This window comes from Oncorhynchus mykiss, chromosome 22, assembly GCF_013265735.2.
Source record: "Oncorhynchus mykiss isolate Arlee chromosome 22, USDA_OmykA_1.1, whole genome shotgun sequence".
NCBI classification, from domain to species: Eukaryota; Metazoa; Chordata; class Actinopteri; order Salmoniformes; family Salmonidae; genus Oncorhynchus; species Oncorhynchus mykiss.
In genome coordinates this window covers 30,668,660-30,683,004 of record NC_048586.1, presented here as the reverse complement: position 1 = coordinate 30,683,004, position 14,345 = coordinate 30,668,660, and the positions used below count along the sequence as shown (strand labels likewise).

At 43.2% G+C, this 14,345-nt stretch overlaps 1 protein-coding gene across 6 annotated transcripts in view; it reads right to left on the bottom strand.

Annotated features, from left to right (window-relative positions):
- Positions 1-14,345, bottom strand: part of LOC110501734 (leucine-rich repeat and calponin homology domain-containing protein 1) — a 103,038-nt gene that overhangs the window by 11,902 nt on the left and 76,791 nt on the right. For 3 of the 6 annotated variants that reach the window (XM_021579485.2, XM_021579482.2, XM_021579484.2), the window contains 2 exons: positions 12,335-12,413; positions 10,922-11,038 (listed from right to left, as the gene is read on the bottom strand). In XM_021579485.2, the coding sequence (XP_021435160.1) occupies positions 10,922-11,038; positions 12,335-12,413 (196 nt within the window). The remainder of the gene's footprint in view (positions 1-10,921; positions 11,039-12,334; positions 12,414-14,345) is intronic. The other 3 variants (XM_021579487.2, XM_021579483.2, XM_021579486.2) reach the window with 1 other exon arrangement.

Here is a 14,345-nt window from a genome sequence, read left to right as displayed (position 1 = left end):
GCAAACAAAGCCTCCTTCACTCACGCCTCTAAACATACCCTCGTAAAACTGACTATCCTACCGATCCTCGACTTCGGCGATGTCATTTACAAAATAGCTTCCAATACTCTACTCAGCAAACTGGATGCAGTCTATCACAGTGCCATTCGTTTTGTCACCAAAGCCCCTTATACCAACCACCCCTGCAACCTGTATGCTCTAGTCAGCCAGCCCTTGCTACATATTCGTGGCCAGACCCACTGGCTCCAGGTCATCTATAAGTCTATGCTAGGTAAAGCGCCGCATTATCTCAGCTCACTGGTCACGATAACAACACCCACCCATAGCATGCGCTCCAGCAGGTACATCTCACTGGTCATCCCCAAAGCCAACACCTCCTTTGGCTGCCTTTCCTTCCAGTTCTCTGATGCCAATGACTAGAAAAAATGGCAAAAATCGCTGAAGCTGAAGACTTATATTTCCCTCACTAACTTTAAACATCAGCTATCTGAGCAGCTAACCGATCGCTGCAGCTGTACATAGCCCATCTGTAAATACCCATCCAATCTACCTACCTCATGCCCATAAAGTCTTTATTTACTTTTCTGCTTTTTTGCACACCAGTATTTCTACTTGCACATCACCATCTGCTCATCTATCACTCCAGGTTTAATTTGCTAAATTGTAATTACTTCGCTACTATGGCCTATTTATTGCCTTACCTCCTCACGCCATTTGCACACAATGTATATAGACTTTTTCCCCCTATTGTGTTATTGACTGTACGCTTGTTTATTCCATGTGTAACTCTGTGTTGTTGTTTGTGTCGCACCGCTTTGCTTTATCTTGGCCAGGTCACAGTTGTAAATGAGAACTTGTTCTCAACTAGCTTACCTGATTAAATAAAGGTGAAGTAAAAAAAAAAAAACATTTTCATTTATGAGGCATTCTCAATTAAATTCTGAATTGAGAACAACCCTGACACACATGAGAGCGCCCATGATGCGGACCCCTCAGGGGTGCGTGCTCAGTCCCCCTCTGTACTCACTGTTCACCCACGACTACAACACCATCATTAATTAAGTTTGCTGCAACACAACAGTGGTAGGCCTGATCACCATCAATGATGAGACAGCCTATAGGGAGGAGGTCAGAGACCTGACAGTGTGGTGCCAAGACAATAAGCTCTCCCTCAACGTGAGCAAGACAAAAGGAGCTGATCTTGGACTACAGGAAAAAGAGGACCAAGCACGCCTCCATTCTCATCGACGGGGCTGCAGTGGAGCAGGTTGAGAGCTTCAAGTTCCTTGGTGTCCACATCACCAACAAACTAACATGGTCGAAGCACACCAAGACAGTCGGGAAGAGGGCATGACAAAACCTATTCCCCCTCAGGAGACTGAAAAGATTTGGCATGGATCCTCAGATCCTCAAAAGGTTCTACAGCTGCACCATTGAGAGCATGGTTGCATCACTGCCTGGTATGGCAACTGCTCGGCCTCCGACTGCAAGGCAGAGGGTAGTGCGAACGTCCCACTACATCACTGGGGCCAAGCTTCCAGTCATCCAGGACATCTATACCAGGCGGTGTCAGAGGAAAGCCCAAAAAATGGTCAAAGACTCCAGTCACCCAAGTCATAGACTGTTCTCTCTGCTACCGCACGGCAAGCGGTACCGGAGCGCCAAGTCTAGGTCCTAAAGGCTCCTTAACAGCTTCTACCCTCAAGCCATAAGACTGCTGAACAATTAATCAAATGGCCACCCGGACTATTTACATTGACCCCCTTTGTGTTTACACTGCTGCTACTCGCTGTTTATTATCTATGCATAGTCACTTTACCCCTCCCTACATGTACAAATTACCTCGACTAACCTGTACCCCCGCACAATGACTCAGTACCCCCTGTATATAGGCTTGTTATTGTTATTTTATTGTGTTACTTTTATTTATTTTTTTATGTTATTTCGAAAATATTTTCTTAACTCTATTTCTTGAACTGCATTGTTGGTTAAGGGCTCGTAAGTATGCATTTCACAGTAAGGTCTACTTCACCTGTTGTATTCGGGCGCATGTGACAAATAGTTTGATTTGATAGTTGTGCATTTTGTTGTAATCGGAGGCTAATCCTGAGTGGTGTGGGTTTCCTGGGCATCCTAAAGGGAGTGAATGAACAGCAGAGAGAGAAAGAGGGAGAGATTGGGAAAGCGTAGAAAAGGAGCCACTGCCTCCTCTTAGCACATTTCAGAACTTAACACTCTGGGCTCACACACAGGCACAGCACAAACTCTCAGAACATTCTGGAAGGACACAGCACAGACTCTCAGAATATTCTGGATGGACACAGCACAGACTCTCAGAACATTACAGAAGGACAAAGCACAGACATTCAGAACATTCTGGAAGGACACAGCACAGAGTCTCAGAACATTCTGGAAGGGCACAGCATGAATGTATCCTACAGGGCAACATCTCTCTCTTTCTCTCTCTCATGCTCAGGCAAGCAGACCATCTGGACAGTTTTAGCACCAAACAACGCTTCCGAATATTTCTTCACCAAACAAATTGGTCCCAAAGCGATGACACAGCAAGATACTGTCATTGGTCCAGACAGTGTAGTCATGGAGATGACAGTTATAAAGTTAAAAACGTATACACTCTCTGTAGCTGGTCCTTCATAAAAAATAATGATAATGGACTACAGTTAAAAAGCGCTTTTTCACATCGTCTCAAAGAAGTTAATGTCAGTGAGCCAGCCAGCCTCAGCATGTATTTCTCTCAGTAAACTGGCACAGTTCAGCCCTGCTCAGTCTAGTCTAAATAACTTGTGGTGCCATGGATGGTGGATGGATACTAAATCAAAACAGGCAGAAACTGTGACCCGGTCAGAATTTACTGCATACACTATTCATACCCAGGCAGACTGGGCAGTCTAGGAGTCTGAATTCACCTCCCACCCCTATTGTTATCACATTCCAGTTTGCTCTCCTTTCCCTACGTCTGCTGTCTGCTCTGTCTACATTTTGTTTTCATCGTCTCTGTTTCTCTCCCTCTGTGTCTACATTTCTCTCTATGTCCCTCCTCTTTTATTTATTTCACTCTCTCTAGGAGATTTAGGATGTAGCCTTTCAGTTGGACAGGGTCAACATTCAGCCATAAAATGTTCTGACAAATGAAATACATTATGGAGACTGAGAACATTCCTCATCCTGCTGACAGGACTGCATTGGCTCAGAGCGAGAGAGCGAGAAAGAGAGCGAGAGAGAGAGCGAGAGAGAGAGAGAGAGAGAGAAAGAGAGCGAGAAAGAGAGCGAGAGAGAGAGAGAGAGAGAGAGAGAGAGAGAGAGAAAGAGAGCGAGAAAGAGAGAGAGAGAGAGAATAGAGAGGAAAATGTAATCCAAGGTGAACTTCCTTGTGTAAACAACTGTGTTTCGGTAAACAAAGGCGATAGTCAGAAAACAGGAAGTTAGAACATTGGTACTACCCCTCTCTGGCTCCAGTATAAAAACAACTCACTCCATTACTGTTAGAGAGAGAGAGCAGGAGAAAATAATATGAAAAAGAGAGATTTATTGAGATATGTCCTGTCAGGTTTTGACTGTGTCTTGGCAGTGCAACAAAGCTCTGGGGCATGCTTGTTGGCATTTCCCCTGTCTTCTCTTCCAGAAGGCTACACTGGCATGTTGGACACTGGCCTGCCCTGTACCAAGCCAGGCTGGGCACTGCCAAGGAAGACCCCTGGCCACAAAGCCCAGCTGGAGAAGGAGGAGGCGAGGGTCAGGGGAGAGGGTACAAGGGGTCAGGTGGAGGGTTGAGTGCAGGGTAGCATTCCTCCACCAAGCTCTCAGGGGCAAAGCCAACTCTCCCAAGGTCCATTTAGCTTCAGTGGAGTAGAGATGCTTTCTCTACATCCCCCTCTCTCCTTTGAAACTATTCTCCCTCCCAGCCTTCCAGAGGAATAGATAGCATCTCCTCTAAAATAGACTACTGTGTATGTAATGGCAGGGCGTTTATTTGTTCCAGTGTTATACACATTGATAGAGCCTCTGAGGGCACACACTGATTGGTGATGGGGTCAGAGAAAGAGCGAGAGAGACAAGAGAAAGAAAGATAGAGGATGACATCTCTGTGTGTCTTGCTTTCAACAACAAACCCAGTTTAACACTATCTAATGGCCACACAGTGGTGTTCTACCCCAAAAGGAAATCCTGTATCACAGAGGAAGTTTCCAATCCTGGTTCCTTTCTAGTCAGTCAATGCTGCTACTGTGTGACATCACCCACTCAGAGGATAGTAAAATCTCTTGGCAGCTGGTGTTGTTTACGAAGTCAAAGGTCAATAACAGCTACTACAGCACACGGTCATCAGTATCAGTACAGTCATTCTGCGTCGTAGTTCTGCCCTCAGACATCCACACACAAACAGGCTAACCGTGTTACCAACAACTACTGCTGGTGGTGTGACCCTAGACACACTGATTTGGAATGGTGCCCTTAGCTCGGGTTCTGGGACCTGATTGGCTGTTAATGAGGTCAGACACTCCTGATCTAAACTCCTATTGGTTACTGGTGATGTCACCTCCCTGAGGCCTGACCTGTTTATTGGTGCGTGGCTATGATTGGCTCTTTATTGAAAACAAATATGCAGCTATCAACACTGTTCTCACTACTAGGATATCCCATATGATAGATTGTCCAACATTCCTTTTCAACATTACTGCTCCTTGGAACATTTTTATTTTCTTTCTTCATGTCTATGTTATTATAATACCTATTGGTCTTTTACCCTGCCATTGGTGGTTTACTCTTACACATGCATTGGAAAACCCTTTGAAAATGGTAGTAGATGAAAAGTGATATACAAATAAAATTGTTATCATTAGCAACGGGAGAGTAATAAAATGCTCATGTTGACTTTGACTCCATGCTGATGTCATAAAAACGCACCCTTAGAACATGTTAAACAATCCTGTAACATGAGTCGCCCTGGGGGGAAAATGGCTGCTGGCAGCTTCCGGTTTCCTCCTGATGGAAGAGGGATATCCCCAGTGAGACCATTATCTAACAGTTCAAATATAAATACATAAATACCCTGAGCTATAGAAGGGAAGCCGGAGTAGAGCAACAGACCAGTATGAAGCTGTATGTCAAATCAAATCGTATTTGTCACATGCTTGGTATACAACAGGTGTAGACTACCAGTGAAATGCTTACTTACAGGCCTTTCCCAACAATCCAGAGAGAAAAAACATATAAATACACGAGGAATAACTACACAATGAGTAACTTGAATAACTTGGCTATATACTGTACATGGGGTACCAGTACCGAGTCGATGTGCAGGGGTATGAGGGAATTGAGGTAGATACAGTGGGGCAAAAAAGTATTTAGTCAGCCACCAATTGTGCAAGTTCTCCCACCTCAAAAGATGAGAGAGGCCTGTAATTTTCATCATAGGTACACTTCAACTATGACAGACAAAATGAGAAAAAAAATCCAGAAAATCACATTGTAGGATTTTTTATGAATTTATTTGCAAATTATGGTGGAAAATAAGTATTTGGTCACCTACAAACAAGCAAGATTTCTGGCTCTCACAGACCTGTAACTTCTTCTTTAAGAGGCTCCTCTGTCCTCCACTCGTTACCTGTATTAATGGCACCTGTTTGAACTTGTTATCAGTATAAAAGACAACTGTCCACAACCTCAAACAGTCACACTCCAAACTCCACTATGGCCAAGACCAAAGAGCTGTCAAAGGACACCAGAAACAAAATTGTAGACCTGCACCAGGCTGGGAAGACTGAATCTGCAATAGGTAAGCAACTTGGTTTGAAGAAATCAACTGTGGGAGCAATTATTAGGAAATGGAAGACATACAAGACCACTGATAATCTCCCTCGATCTGGGGACCCACGGAAGATCTCACCCCGTGGGGTCAAAGGGATCACAAGAACGGTGAGCAAAAATCCCAGAACCACACAGGGGGACCTAGTGAATGACCTGCAGAGAGCTGGGACCAAAGTAACAAAGCCTACCATCAGTAACACACTACGCCACCAGGGACTCAAATCCTGCAGTGCCAGATGTGTCCCCCTGCTTAAGCTAGTACATGTCCAGGCCCGTCTGAAGTTTGCTAGAGAGCATTTGGATGATCCTGAAGAAGATTGTGAGAATGTCATATGGTCAGATGAAACCAAAATATAACTTTTTGGTAAAAACTCAACTTGTTGTGTTTGGAGGACAAAGAAGGCTGAGTTGCATCCAAAGAACACCATACCTACTGTGAAGCATGGGGGTGGAAACATCATGCTTTGGGGCTGTTTTTCTGCAAAGGGACCAGGACGACTGATTTGTGTAAAGGAAAGAATGAATGGGGCCATGTATCGTGAGACTTTGAGTGAAAACCTCCTTCCATCAGCAAGGGCATTGAAGATGAAACGTGCTGGGTCTTTCACCATGACAATGATCCCAAACATACCGCCGGGGCAACGAAGGAGTGGCTTCGTAAGAAGCATTTCAAGGTCCTGGAGTGGCCTAGCCAGTCTCCAGATCTCAACCCCATAGAAAATCTTTTGAGGGAGTTGAAAGTCTGTGTTGCCCAGCGACAGCCCCAAAACATTACTACTCTAGTGTAGATCTGCATGGAGGAATGGGCCAAAATACCAGCAACATTGTGTGAAAACCTTGTGAAGACTTACAGAAAAAGTTTGACCTCTGTCATTGCCAACAAAGGGTATATAACAAAGTATTGGGATAAACTTTTGTTATTGACCAAATACTTATTTTCCACCATAATTTGCAAATAAATTCATTAAAAATCCTACATTGTGATTTTCTGGATTTTTTTCTTCTCATTTTGTCTGTCATAGTTGAAGTGTACCTATGATGAAAATTACAGGCCTCTCTCATCTTTTTAAGTGGGAGAACTTGCACAATTGGTGGCTGACTAAATACTTTTTTGCCCCACCGTATGTACATATAGTTAGGGGTAAAGTGACTAGGCAACAGGATAGATAATAAACAGTAGCAGCAGTGATGAGTCAAGAGTGCAAACATGGTCAATGCAGATAGTCCGGGTAGCTATTGGTTAACTATTTAGTAGTCTTATGGCTTAGTGGTAGAAGCTCTCTCTCTCTATGTGTGAGTGAGTGAGTGAGTGAGTGAGGGAGTATGAACCCAGTCTGCTTTCCCACCCATATTAGCCCTGGCATGAAAGATCTGGTGTCTGTGTTTAATAGGTTTTCATGCAGAGCCTGTATCAGAGTAGACTTAATGGAGGATGTCTATGTGTGTTGCTAGATCTGGACTGTGGTTGTACTGGGAGTGAACATACTGAGAAACATGCTGTTCTAATAACTGCAGGGGGAATGAACACGTTCTGTGTCAGACACAATGTGGTAAAACAACTTACTGTACCCAGACACAGAAACACACAAATCTGTGTGTATAAATGTGCATGTGTGTCAGAGAGTATGTGTGTTTAGAGTATGTGGATGTGTGTTAGTGTTGTTGGGTACAGGAGGGCTCCAGACTTATACCTATTCAAGAAATAAGTTGTTTCATCTAACATACAGTGCCTTGCGAAAGTATTCGGCCCCCTTGAGCTTTGCGACCTTTTGCCACATTTCAGGCTTCAAACATAAAGATATAAAACTGTATTTTTTTGTGAAGAATCAACAACAAGTGGGACACAATCATGAAGTGGAACGACATTTATTGGATATTTCAAACTTTTTTAACAAATCAAAAACTGAAAAATTGGGCGTGCAAAATTATTCAGCCCCTTTACTTTCAGTGCAGCAAACTCTCTCCAGAAGTTCAGTGAGGATCTCTGAATGATCCAATGTTGACCTAAATGACTAATGATGATAAATACAATCCACCTGTGTGTAATCAAGTCTCTGTATAAATGCACCTGCACTGTGATAGTCTCAGAGGTCCGTTAAAAGCGCAGAGAGCATCATGAAGAACAAGGAACACACCAGGCAGGTCCGAGATACTGTTGTGAAGAAGTTTAAAGCCGGATTTGGATACAAAAAGATTTCCCAAGCTTTAAACATCCCAAGGAGCACTGTGCAAGCGATAATATTGAAATGGAAGGAGTATCAGACCACTGCAAATCTACCAAGACCTGGCCGTCCCTCTAAACTTTCAGCTCATACAAGGAGAAGACTGATCAGAGATGCAGCCAAGAGGCCCATGATCACTCTGGATGAACTGCAAAGATCTACAGCTGAGGTGGGAGACTCTGTCCATAGGACAACAATCAGTCGTATATTGCACAAATCTGGCCTTTATGGAAGAGTGGCAAGAAGAAAGCCATTTCTTAAAGATATCCATAAAAAGTGTCGTTTAAAGTTTGCCACAAGCCACCTGGGAGACACACCAAACATGTGGAAGAAGGTGCTCTGGTCAGATGAAACCAAAATTGAACTTTTTGGCAACAATGCAAAACGTTATGTTTGGCATAAAAGCAACACAGCTGAACACACCATCCCCACTGTCAAACATGGTGGTGGCAGCATCATGGTTTGGGCCTGCTTTTCTTCAGCAGGGACAGGGAAGATGGTTAACATTGTTGGGAAGATGGATGGAGCCAAATACAGGACCATTCTGGAAGAACCTGATGGAGTCTGCAAAAGACCTGAGACTGGGATGGAGATTTGTCTTCCAGCAAGACAATGATCCAAAAAATAAAGCAAAATCTACAATGGAATGGTTCAAAAATAAACATATCCAGGTGTTAGAATGGCCAAGTCAAAGTCCAGACCTGAATCCAATCGAGAATCTGTGGAAAGAACTGAAAACTGCTGTTCACAAATGCTCTCCATCCAACCTCACTGAGCTCGAGCTGTTTTGCAAGGAGGAATGGGAAAAAATGTCAGTCTCTCGATGTGCAAAACTGATAGAGACATACCTCAAGCGACTTACAGCTGTAATCGCAGCAAAAGGTGGCGCTACAAAGTATTAACTTAAGGGGGCTGAATAATTTTGCACGCCCAATTTTTCAGTTTTTGATTTGTTAAAAAAGTTTGAAATATCCAATAAATGTCGTTCCACTTCATGATTGTGTCCCACTTGTTGTTGATTCTTCACAAAAAAATACAGTTTTATATCTTTATGTTTGAAGCCTGAAATGTGGCAAAAGGTCGCAAAGTTCAAGGGGGCCGAATACTTTCTCAAGGCACTGTATCCAAGTAGGAATGCATCATAAAGGTATTTTGTTGTGTAATACCTAAACCAATGATTGGCATGAATTTGTTGCATGAATTTTACTGGTAAAATAGGGCTCCAGAATTGCAGATTTGCATACAAATGTTGCTAACAAATAGGCTAATGACTGAGAAGGGGAAACTCTACTTAATTTCAAAATTTCTTCCTCCCCTTCTCTCCAGCTAGTCTACCAGATATAAGAGGACGATGCTCTTCTTTTGAGCCTAAAATTAAGAAAATCGGCCCAAAATTCTACGAGTGTGCCCTCACACTCCACATGAGTGGCAGAGTCCCCCCCCCCCCCCCCCCCCTCATACTAGGGTTGGGTGGTATCTAGATTTTCATACTGTCATACCGTTTCTGTATCATACCGGGGTATACGTATTACCGGAAGTGCACACAAGGGGCGCAATAAATAAAAAAAATGTGGAAGCACAAAACAATGTAGGCAACAGGGATCTTGATCCAGGAGGGGATTGAATGTCTCTGCTGTAACCAATAAGCTTGATCATGACATCTAACCACTTAGATAGCAAGTTAGCAAACCAAATGCATAGCTGGATATCATGTATGTTAGATTTGTTATATTTATAAATAACTTATAGTTAGTTATAAGCAGTGGTGAAGCACACCATCCCGCGAGCTGCTGCTGTATTAACGGTATTCAAAATCATATCGTTGGTATTTCGGTATACCCCGGATACGGTACAAACGGTATATTGCCGAAGCCTAACATGCCTACCACACCGGTCGTATCGCGTGCGCGAGCATTGCAAAATAAATTTACAAATACATGTTATTCTATCATTGTACCCATACTGCTCGCTCGCGCCAACGAGCGTCTATGTTGCCAGGCGCTAAAATAGAAGTTGATTCTATTTGTGACGCAGAACACGTTGCAAGTCCTGCCTCTCCCATCTCATTGGTTTTTAGAAGCATATACCCACGTGGGTGATTGAAAGATGAACTGAGGTCGGTTGTGGTAATGCACCTTATTATGAAAATTAGTTGCCAATCGCCATTTAAAGTCCAAAGAAGAAAAAGAAGCCTGGAAGGAGGTGAGATGACTAGAAACGATTCGGTTGACCGATTTATGTGTGGATTCATTGTCGGAGTAGAGGACCTTGTGATTTCAGGTAAAATAACAACTCAATGTTTATATCCCAGGACAAATTAGCTAGCAACAGCAAGATAACTAGCTAAATAGGACAAATTGGCTAGCAACTGCAAGCTAGCTAGATACATCTCCATAAATGTTTCATGCTTTTCGACCTGTCCCCAAATTAATATAATTGCTTCAGTTTGTTTTGAAATTTCAACCTGCATGTTGTAATCGCGTTTGGTGTCGGGGGACAAAATCAATTTGCGCACGATCGCACGCATCCGGTTTGGGCATGGTGTAAAACACAGTCAGGGAGCAGAGTCATCAAAACAACCCAAACATGTGGTCCAAGGCACAGATGTGACCGCAAAAGTACACTGCACACTTTCATCACACACACCCCCATGGCTTGGAACGAGGGATAGACAGATTAGAGACGAAAGATCACAGCGAGTGTGTGATAGATAGAAAGAGAGGAAAAACATACAAAACAAAATAAAAAAAGGAAAAGAGGGAGAGAAATTTAAGTCACACAAATGCACATTGTTTGCAAACATCTGAGACTCTGTCGAGTTGTTTTGTTTTCGAGGCCTCCGATTGGCCGAATAATCGAAAGGAATGACCTACCACTGGTGTGCATGACTCCATCGCCTGGTCTAGGGGGAGTGTCTTTATCGACGGACAGGGCCTGTGTGAGGAGGGGGCGGAGACAGGGCTGGGGCGAGAAGGGCAGTGAGGCAGGGGCTAGAGGTAGAGGGGTAGTGTGGTGCAAGGGGGGGGGCAAGTAGAAGAAGACAGGTCCATTCCAAAACCACACCCCAAAAACACGAGACACCAGAAAAAGTCCCCGAAAATTTGGTTTGAATTTTAAAACAGAAGGGAACGAAACAGGCAGCGGCAGTTGACAATCGCATGCAAAGGCAGATTGGGTTAGATAAAGGGATGTGATTGGAGTGAGAATTGGTGTGAGAGGTCATGCAGCAGTTGGTAGAAAGATAGAAAGGGAGTAAAAGGTGAGGGGGAGGAAAGGAAGAAACAAATGAAATGAGAGAAAAAAAACAACACAAAACAAAGATAAAAAAATAAATCAATATTAGTGCCATTTCACAATACAGATTTCATGACATGCTGTTAATGTTAGCAGGTAAAGCTACATTTCACACACTACAGTAGTAACGTACTGTATGTGGCAACTAGCTGGATGGATGCTAACTCTAATTCTACAAGCAGTGAACATCAGACGCTAGAGTCATTTCGGTGAACCTGCACCCAAAGCCATCTGACCATGAGAATACCAGACAGGATTCGGAAAGCATCGTAGAGACATTGTTTTTCTCAACCCAGAGTCTGTGGACCGGCTCTATTCCATAGGATGTAGTTAACCAGTCCGTCAGTTATTTAACTCAAAGAAGGAAGAGACTGTATGTGTGTTTGTATCCTCTTCCCCATAGCCACTCTTTGGGATTGGGTGCAGAGTACTCACACCCACGTATTCTCAGCGAACACACATCACTTTCTCTCTGGGCCATGTTCACACAGCATTACAGAAACATTGTGGGAGCATTGCATGTTAGTCAGGACTGGGTCGGTAGCCTCTACAGCATGACCCAACTGCTGCTGCTGATGATTATTTTGGGGACAGAGGGTGTTAATGAGATATTATGTGCCTCATTAGAAGTTGTGAATTTTGGGGTGGGATTGTGACTTTTGGGGGGGATTGACTCTTGACTATTGGAGGAACTGAACCCATGTCTTTTTTACTTTGGGTTAATGGTATAACCCAATAAAAGTTGTATCGGGGTGTGGGAGGATTTGGGGTCTGGGGGAGAAGCAGAGCGGAGGGGATTGAGGGCATCCATGTCTTCATTTTGGAGAGAAACGCATGAATGGACTCTATCAGGGACTGTAGTCTGTGTAGACAGTTGGAGGAATTGTGCACCTATCTGACTGAGATGTGTGAAATGTATTGATTATGGAGACTATAGAGGGGTACCCGCCATCACTAACCCCTATAGCGTGCCATGCCCAGCCTGCACTCACCCGAGCGGGGCTTCAACCCGAAGGGAGGGGTGGGAGGAGTGGTAAACGTGGTACCGCTGCCTGGAACTCTGTCTTCTCCCTGGTAGAGAGTCAAAGGGAGTACAGGCATAAAGGTTAGGGACCCTCTTCTCCTGAGAGTACACTTAAACAACACACACATTATCTAGGTCTACTGGGGACAAGAAAGCTGGTGGTGTATGTGTGTGAGCACTGTATATGTGTGTATGAAGAACATGTTTGTGCAGGATTCAGATTGGTGTCCTATACAATGACTATGTAACACTACAGATGACCTCTGAGATGGCTTAACTAGATCATAACTCACCCTGTCCCTTTCTCTCTGACCCTCACCCAGATTGACTGGTATGGCCAGTGTTTCTATGGCCATGTAGCTGGTATTGGATATGGTGTTGCTATGTGGTAACAGTGCTCTCTTCAAGTGGTCAGTGTTGGATGTGTGCCCTGTCCCCAATAGCGGGCCTTGTCTCTGTGTGTGTGTGTGACAACGCTAGAGCATTGTTAAAGATTTTGAAAGAATTGCCAGACAATAGCTGTGCTCGAATACCCATACTAACATATTATTATTATTTATTTTACCTTTATTTAACTAGGCAAGTTAGTTAAGAACACATTTTTATTTTCAATGACGGCCTAGGAACAGTGGGTTAACTGCTTTGTTCAGGGGCAGAACGACAGATTTTTACCTTGTCAGCTCGGGGATTCGATCTTGCAACCTTTCAGTTACTAGACCAACGCTCTAACCACTAGGCTACCTGCAGCCCTAACATACTGTATACTACAAACTTAATGGGCATATACAATAAGTTAATTTTAGCATACTGTAAACGAACAGTATCCTTTCAGTTGAGCGTACTAGCGCTTTGCCTGTCTACCGGAAGTTGATGCTGTTGCTATGCAACTTCTTGCTAGCTTGTTAGCATAACAAATTACTAGCTAGACATCTTACGACTTCATTAACAATGTCCATTGAGAACGCACAACAAATATACCACTTAGCTAAGCTAAGAATTACATGAATAATCAAGTCAATAAACGTTGGGCAGTAAGTTAGATAGCATATAGTCCATATACTGGCCAACTAACGTTAGGTAGCTAGCTAACATACTGGTACATACAAGCAACTGCTGTAATGATATGCTATGTAGTTCGTAAGGCTAGAGTAGCTAACAAATTGTCATCCAAAATAACATGTAAAGTAACTTATTTGAAAAGTCATGACTTTATTACATTGCTCAACATTTTCTTAACATTTGTCATTATTAGCTAAAGCAATGAATTTGTATCAGCTCTCGTTAGACTTCGGCTGCATATTTTCCGCCATTTTCTTCAAATCTGAAAAGTTGTGAAACCACGCCCATTTTCTGAATAATTGCATTATGGGCTCTAAAAGCACAGAAATAGTGTCCACTGCTTGTACAAGTCGTAGTTTGGGAACTTTTGGCATACTAACTATATCCATAATATGTCCAATAAACAAACTACATACTAAATTTACGTCACAAATGGTATGGTTAGTATGAGTATTGAAACACAGCTAATGTCTTCTCCTTGTTATGTGCTATGCTGTTGTTCCTTCTTCCTTGGTCCTGGTGTGTTTCCACTATAGGGTTTTCAACCCTCCGGCTAGAGCTTTTTAAAGAAATTAAACCAACTTTTAAAGTTCAAAAGCATTTGGTTAAGCCTATAAAGTGTGAGCCAATCCCTGTCTTGCTCTGAAGCTCAGGACCAAACATTAGCCGGAGACTGTATCTGTGCAACAGCTTCCATGGTATTGACCCAGACTGGGTCGGGATGTTTGTTTGTAAACTATTGGTCAACTTCACATACTGCAAACTATAGAAACATGCTACACGTCACAAAACAAAATCTCACACAGACACAACAAAAACAACACATACAAGCACCTGCTTCAAATAATTCCCTTCATCTATTGTACCTCTATAAGCGTAAACAAAGGTACGATCAAAGTTACAGATATGCAAAACAGCAG